At 46.7% G+C, this 8,320-nt stretch overlaps 1 protein-coding gene across 1 annotated transcript in view; it reads right to left on the bottom strand.

Annotated features, from left to right (window-relative positions):
* Positions 1-441: 441 nt before the first annotated feature.
* The window catches only part of NSG2 (neuronal vesicle trafficking associated 2), a 31,004-nt gene continuing 23,125 nt past the window's right edge, over positions 442-8,320 (bottom strand). Inside the window, exons 4-5 of the mRNA XM_014876051.2 lie at positions 3,721-3,831; positions 442-2,253 (exon numbers count right to left, since the gene is read on the bottom strand). Coding sequence (XP_014731537.1) covers positions 2,062-2,253; positions 3,721-3,831 — 303 coding nt within the window. The 3' untranslated portion in view covers positions 442-2,061. The remainder of the gene's footprint in view (positions 2,254-3,720; positions 3,832-8,320) is intronic.

Here is an 8,320-nt window from a genome sequence, read left to right as displayed (position 1 = left end):
TGCAGAGTTTGGGTACAGAGCTCAGCTTTCCCAAAGTTCAGCTGTGGCCCTTGGTTTGTCAGCTGGATTCCCTTTAATCCCCCCTTCCAAGGAATGTTTGCATCAGGAAAAGATGGTAAGGGAGACACTGCTGCCAGGAAAAATTCCTGTAATCCACTGATTTTCAAATGGGAAGGAAGTCCATTGGAAGGAATTCCCATTAAAATGGGAATGGAGGTCCACTGTGAAGCAGTAGAAGATGAGCTGCAGTTTAATTACTATTCTCCTATTGGAAATGGGTGAGAACATAGGGAATAAAATCTAGGCATGAAAATGGGAAGCTCTGGAAATGCTTCCTGAAATCCAGAGTCATCTTAGGGCTGGTGCAAGGTGCAGCCTGTGCCTGGAAGCACCACAGAAATCCCACCCAGCATCTCCCAAGAAAACCCACAGGAGCCACGCTCAGTCACATCGAACTTTATTTTAATCCCGTCAGAAAAGTTCAAGAATTACACCAAAAAATACTTCAGTCTCTGCTACCTACTGACAAAAAATACACCACAAAATTATAAACTGTTCAGTGGTTTTGCTGGAGTTGGGGTTGTTGGTGGAAGGGGTGGTTTGTACATTTTGAGTGAGAAATGAATTTACAGGTGGAAAGGGAAGGGAGGAGAGGGAGTCAGACAATGGTGTTTGGCACTACAGTTTTAGCTACACTATACAGTTATTTCTCATGATGCCTGCAGGACTGAGGAGTTCTGCCCTCACACACTGCCCAGGGTCTCTGACATGGAGGACAAAACTGCCCAATGCGAGGGAAGAAGGGGCCAGTTCCTAATTTCCATCCCAGTCTAGCCAAGAATCTGAAAAAGCAGCTCAGTGCAAGGTGAAGCTTGCCCTGCCTGTGCACTCTGCTCCTGCTGCTCGGCTCTCCCTGCTCTTGCAGCTCTGAAAAAAGAGAATCCTTGGGGGTTTTAGAAATCCCACCAGCCTGCACTAATCTCATGTGCCATTTGTGGGGACAGGATGTGTTACTCTGGGCAGGACTGGATTAAGTTTGGAGTCTGCTCCGGGTTTGCAAGATTTGATTTGTGCCTCTCTCCAGTGACCTGCAATGACAGGAAATGCTGAAGGAGCTGAAGCTGAAGGAGGAAAGCAGGAGCATCTCATTTCATGGGAAAAGTAGGGGCTGAAAAGTAAGAGGCTCAATACTATCAGCATTTTTGATCATAATGGTATTTCTTTGAGTTTTGGTGACCCTCAGGAGAGAGTCCCAAAGGATGAAGACTCATGGAAATTGCCAAACCTCCTGCAGGGATTCTATGCCAGAAGCAGAAGAGTCCTGAACTCCTGACTCTGAGCTTTGTGCTCCAAAGTTTATTCAAGATTTCACTACAGCAGCCTCTGCCTGCTCCCATCCTGCTCCATCTCGGAGCAGCAGCCTGGATTTCAGCCTCAGAGCCTGGCCAGGACCAGCAGCACTCTGGTGGCTCATTAGGAATGGCAGGGACTTTGTGGATTTCCTTGGGGCACTGTGCAGGGTTTGTGTTTGCACGTGAGCATGTCTGGGGAAGGAGGGGATGCTTGTATTTCTCTGTCAGTGAATGAACACTGGATTCGATCTGACAGCAAAATATCTCCCCTTTGGCAAACCAAACAGCACCACAATGTCTTTGTACCAGGTTGTCTCTACCCCTCTAGAAAGGATTCCAGCTCTTCCTTCAGCGCGTGTGGAGCCTCTGTCACAGCTTTCCAGCACTGACAAAACTTTGGTGGGATTCTCTTTGCTGCTTTTATCCTCTCTGGCTGTTTACCTAACTTGCTTTTTTTGTTTTTTAATTTATTTTTCTAACAAATAGTTAAGCAATGATTTAAAAATATTTTTACATCGTTAAGGTACAGTCAACATCAAACATGCCTTTGTACAAGAGCTCGACTCGGTTACAAATCAACGAGAACAACGCACGAAAAGAAATATCCATGAAGCTGATCCTGCGCTTGCCTTGGATTCCCTCCTGCCCCGCAGGGCACGCTCACACACGCGGTGTTGTCCCCCCGCCCTCCCGGCACCGCTCGTTCCCTTTAGTGCCCTTCTGTCTTGGCAGCCTTGTTGTCGTGGCTGGCCGAGCCCGAGGGCAGCCAGGGGGACACGGCCCGGGAGCTGGTCTGCTTGGCCATGCTGTAGTGGCTGATGACGGTGTAGAACCTGCCCCGGGAGTTGGAATCCTGTGCAGAGTAGTAGGCGTCCAGCGAGGCGGGGATGCAGCGCTTGTGCTGGGAGGGAAACAAGAGAAGCAGAGTGATGCCCTCGGCTTTCAGGGGCTGCTGTTTGCACTCGCATCGCTGCTGCTGCCTCTGATGCCCTGGGAATGCACCGAGCCGGCCCTGGCCTTCCAAACCTGTTGCTATTGGCAACCCCGATGGCAGCAGATGTCAGAGATGCGGGATGGGAGCAGGGACTGACACACGCAGGCTCTGCTCTCCTGCCGGGCTGAAAGCTCCGAGGCCACAATGGATCCCCAGACAGGCAGGGGACAGGCACAGAGAGCAAAAGCTGCTTCGTGCTGCTCTGTTAGAGAGTGTTACCCTGACCTGTGGGATGAGCACCTGGCTGGGGATGGCAGGAGGCACAGCCCAATGGGTCAGCTCTTTTCATTAAGATCAGGTTTGGATTTGATTCTGAAATTCATGACTCTAGGAAGGGACCTCAAAGCTCATCTCATGCCAAGCCCCTGTCATGGGCAGGGACACCTTCCACTATCCCAGGTGGCTCCAAGCCCTGTCCAGCCTGGCCTTGGACACTGCCAGGGATCCAGGGGCAGCCACAGCTGCTCTGGGCACCCTGTGCCAGCCCTGCCCACCCTCACAGGGAAGGATTCCTTCCTAGTATCCAACTAAACCTTCTCTCTGTCACTTTGAAGCCATTTCCCCTTGTCCTGGCACTCCAGGCCCTTGTAAAAAGTCTCTCTCCATCTTGTAGCTCCTTCAGGTACTGGAGGCCACAATTAGGTCACCCCAAAGCCTTTTCTCTTCCAGTCTGAATAATCCTCATTCTCCCTTTTTATATAACCTAAGAGAATAATTCACAATGATTAATACACCAACATCTTATTCTATTTCCCAGCTCACATATTATCCCCAGTGCGGTCAAGACTCTTATGAATTTATGAGTTTCTTCACAGTGGATTATTTTGCAAAATATATTTTTTAATCTCAGCAGACCAGGCAAACAGTTCTGTGAACATTCAATATAAAATCACTGGGTTTTAGCAATTGTTACAAGGTTTTGTTCTTGATAGAGGCTCAAGAGCACCCAGAAGTGAACTACTTGAGCAAATTTGGATTTCTTTCACAAAGGACAGTGCCAGCACTGCAGCAGTTTGCTTTGCATTACATTGTATGCCAGTAAACATCAGTTACTTGGGAGTGTGGGAAGCAAATGCAGGATCCCAGCTGCAATAAATCCATTCACAAATATGAGGGATTGTTGCTGAACATCTGTCTGTAGTGTTCACCAAATGCTAATCCCAACAATTACACTGTAACAGTAGCTGATGGAGTCAGATGCACGTCCACATTTCCCAGAACACTTTTTCCATTTCAACACATTCCTGCCAAATGTTCTGTTTGGCCTGGTCAAAAAAAAAAAAAAAAAAAGAAAAAAGCAGCCTGGGCTGCAACCATGCAGGCAATTAGAGCCTGTCATTAGCTCAGGCAATTCATCCTTCTGAAGTTCCTTACCTTATAAACAAATCCATCTGGGCAACTGTGGTCGTAAGTGAAGGCTTTGTACACCACAAGGAACACTATGCAGGCAAGGAATGCAAGAGCCAGGCTTATGAGGATGGTGACCTAGAAAAGAGGGATAATGTTACTGTACATATGTTAAAATGGCATATGAGCAACCTCATAATTAAATGACTTATAGGAACAGACATTCTAACAGACTGCAGCCTTCACTCCACCGTGCAGTACTTAACTAAGCATGGTAATTGACTGAATGCTGGATCCAATATCCTGGATTCCCACATCATTCCCATCCCCCCACGGACTTTCAACATTCCTATGTTTAACCCTTTGCAAATGTTACAGATTTGGCTGCAGTATTTGGTGTTCAAGGACCCAGCAGCAGCCAGCATCCACACTGCAGGTGTGACCAGGGCAGATCCCACCTTTCTGGGAGCAGAGGCAGGTGAGCAGGGAGGAGCAATGAGGACTTTGGAGCTCACATCCCTTTGTGCCTCCTGGGCAATTCCACCAGGATAAATTGTGCCCTGCAGGAGAAAGGGGATCCTTCTCTATTTCTCCAAGCTGTAAAAGGACAATATCCTGACTACTGAGAAAATGCCACAGCATGTCCAGGAGCAGATGCAGGTGCTGGAGGTGCCAGACACAATTCCCTCTTTGAGACTCAAATATTCCCTCTTTCCTCACTGGTCACCCTGCTGCACATGTGTTTCTTTGCTGGGGCTCCCTTCTCTCCAGCTTTTCCAGGTTCCTCCCAAATAGTTCATCCAACAGCAAGTTTCTGTCCCTACTCCATGTCTGGACTGAGGCCCTGATCACTGATTTTTGCTGAGCTGTCTATTCCTCAAGGACTGAGCAAGGAGCTGTAAAATCCTCTCATCCTCCCCTTTCCCAAAGCTTTCCTGGTCCCATAATTCCACAAAGGCAGCATAAATGGCTCTGGATTCCAAGTGCCTCAATTAGAGCTGGCTGCACCAGGATTTTGCAGGATCTATGCATCCTATCTATCTATGGAAGATTTAACTTGCAGGAGAGGTGATGGTACAAAGTGGGAAAACACTGATAATTCCTAGAGCAGGGGGGACAGGATTGTTAAGAACAGCAGCTAATAAACAGCAAGCTGGTTATAACTCGGAATTAATTGATATAATATTATTTTTACAACAGTAATAATATGTAATATCAGTAAATATCATTAATTGCTTAACATTGGTTCACATTGAAATCTGCTCTGATTCTCCCCTTCAGTCATTCCAGCAGCTGCAATTCTGGGACCAGTGGGATTTGCAATCCTGCAGGGACTCCAGGGACCACTGGAATTGGTGGCAGGGCAGGAAAGCCTTCCCAACAATTCCCCAGAAAGATGAACTGCCTGGTGAGGGTGTTCCTGCACACTGAGATTACTCCTGGAAGATCCAGAGTGAAAGTAAATTTATATCCTTGGTTTCAAATCTTACTGTGGAGACCCTCTAGCAGGAGAGATTGCTGAATTCATTGTTAAATCAGAATATTTTAGAATAAAGGGTAAAAAGGTGAGACTGGGGCTAAGAGGCTTTGCCAAGGACAAAGAGTTCACTGAAGTCTCACCTGCCTTTCAATGTTCCTGCTTGGATGAACCTTTCCTTGGGGCCTCATCTGCTGCCAAATGGGTCCATAAAGCCAAAGGCAGCAACAGAGGGACAGCATTTACTGCTGGATCCAGGAGAACACTGTCAGGAGTCCTGGAGTGCTGCAGGGAATCTGGCACAAAAGGAGTGCAGTTGTATGAACTGCACCAGTCTGACCAAGAAAATTTGGGATCCACCTCCTCTCAGTGCCCAGAGGGGTGAATAGAAATATTTCAGAGCAGATTTATGGCAGCCCCTGGGCTCCCAGCCTGGGGGAGTCTGTCCCTTTTCATGGTGCCAAAGGCTCAGCTGGATTCAAGGCAGATGCAAATGGAATTTGACACGATTTGTGTCCCCAAAGAAGTTGTATTACACAGGGGGAAAAAAAAAGTCTTTTTTAAATAGTAAAAAGGAGAGACTTCCTGGATTAAATATACTTTTTTCCAACAAGAAACTTGGGAAAACCAGATCCCTCCCCATAAAGAGCCACCACAATCCTTGTGACAGGTCAGTGTGGAGGAGCTTTTCATTTTCCCCTGTAGAATACATGTCCATCAACTCCTCATTTAACAGGGTAGCCTGCTAGGCCTGGTACTTCCTCTAATTCCAGGGTGGGTACTAAACCCACGATGACAATGATACAAGTGTCCTTTCAGGTTAATTTGAAGGCACCAGAGCAAGAGGAACATCTTGTTCTACAAAAATCAATGCTGAGGGGCAGCCCTGGCTAGAAATTCAGAAATGAGGAATGTTCAGCTCTCCAGTTTGGCTCCTCTGCCCCAAATTAAATGTACAATGAGAAAAGGAACATTGCTTGAAACTCAGATTTCAGAAGAAGAAAGAACAGAGCTGTCTGGAGTGAGAATAAATGTCTCCTCATGGCTCTGCTAAATCCCCCATGCATGCACATGGAAACAACCATCAGAACTGCAATTTGAGGGGTTCTTTCCTCTTGTCTGCCCACTGAGTCCCTAAAAATAACAAATTCCCTCTGCTCTGGCCAAGTGCAGACCCCCAGTTTATCATGGCCCAGGAGCAGGTCCTGGGCTGAGCTCTCCCCTCCCTCCAGGGTGTAACTGAGCCCATTTTCACCCTCCTGCCTTCCCTGCACTCACAGAATGGGTGTGACAATATTACACCTGCTGATAAACGGTGGGAAATTGCTCTGGATGAAATGTCATGTAAGATGTTAAAACCCAAAGGAAAGGGAAGAAAAATCCACCCCCAGATATTCTGCCATGCCAGAGCTAAGATCCACCTCTCCAACTATTCCAGAGCATACAAAGCTTCATTAACATTCAAACACCAAAGAATCACAGAGCTGCAATACCTAATAAACCTCCACTTTTTTTTTTTTTTTATGATTAACACGAACCTTGGCAGTCTCTAAGCAATATAAACACTCACAGAGGGGAAATAAAATTTAGTGAGCAGATAAAACCTAGAAGTGCTGCAGGCATGAATCTGTCACATGTGACTGAGTGGGTGAAAGAAGGGGGGGATTTGCCTGCCCTCTCCTCAAAATCTCACATGATTCCCAAAGGCTCCCTTAAGAGGGAACAGAGAAGAGAGAACATCATTATCACACCAAAACACTCCCCCCATCCTCCAAAAAATGTGGGAAGAGGCCCTAAACATCCATGAAAGATGATGCAAGCTCCCATCAACAGCAGCACACTTGGGGTGGTTCCCCCCTTTTCCCACAGATAAAGAACATTTTTTGCCTTTTCACACAGCACAGATGAATAAAAGGATCCATGCTCAGCAGCAGCAGGACATCAGGTGCCAGCAGGTTTTGTGCCAGGCAGAGAATGTCTAATTGCAGTGGTGTTCCAGCTAACCTGGCTTTCATGCAGCCCATGGAAGCATCCTCCCTGCTCTCTTTGATTTCATCAGCTGCCCAGGATCTCCTTTTTCATCAAAAATTCCCTTTTTCCCTCTCTCACTCCAGTACAAAGCTTTATTTAAAAGGCAACCAGAGAACAATGGCACATCCAAACAGCAGGGCATTTATTTAACAGCTTTTTCCATTGCAAGGTTTTCCAGTTTTATTCCTTATTCGTATAAAATTTAATCATGGAATGGCTGGGCTTGGAAGGGACCTCAAAGATCTTCTCATTCCATGGGCAGGGACACCTTCCACTGTCCCAGGTGGCTCCAAGCCCCAGTGTCCAACCTGGCCTTGGGCACTTCCAGGGATCCAGGGACAGCCACAGCTTCTCTGTGCCCCCTGTGCCAGCCTTGCCCACCCTCACAGGGAAGAATTTCTTGCCAACATCCAACCTAAATTTCCCCCCTTTCAGCACGGATGGCTCTTCTTAGATATCAAGCATGATTTTATTTCTAGACCTGGTAAATCAGTGTTTGATTCTGGACACTTTTCTCCCTGCTTGTATGCACTTAAAGCAGGAGCAGAGCCAAGAAGATGCCAACCAAGAAAAGCCTTGCTGCCTACAGGAAAAGCAGCCAGGCCCAGAGAAGAGATAAAGATCATTTATCACAGAAAAATGCCTACAAAATTCTGCACCATTTTCCCACCCTCTGCAGCTGTAATGTGAATTTGGGACCTCAGAAGCCTCTGCTGCCTTTGTTCCTGCACTCTTCTCAGCCCCTCCACAAAATTCCAGTTTGTCAGGAAAGGATTGCACTGCTGCTGCCATGTCTGGTTCTACAAGATACCTTCAGTGTTGCTGGGTATTGGGAAATGTTGTAACCTTTAATAGGCAATTCAGCTGAAGAAGTTCTCTTGGTTTTAATTTTTCTCTTTGTAGAAGAAGAAAGGCAAAGAACAAGGCAAAAATTGTTATGAACAAAACTGGCAGAAATTCTGTCAAGGTTATTTCAGAGAGGAGCTTAAGAGCTGTGCTTGGAGAGGCAGCAAAGCTTTTCCTATAGTTTATGGCAATTCCATTACACCTGAAAACCCATCAATCCCTGACAACCCAGTTAACCTGCAGGAAAAAAAAAAAATCACAAAATCATCTAAG

Source organism: Sturnus vulgaris, chromosome 15 (genome assembly GCF_052056855.1).
Source record: "Sturnus vulgaris isolate bStuVul1 chromosome 15, bStuVul1.hap1, whole genome shotgun sequence".
Classification (NCBI taxonomy): Eukaryota; Metazoa; Chordata; class Aves; order Passeriformes; family Sturnidae; genus Sturnus; species Sturnus vulgaris.
Note: the sequence above shows the minus strand (reverse complement) of the source record. Positions and strands in the feature narration are given on the sequence as shown.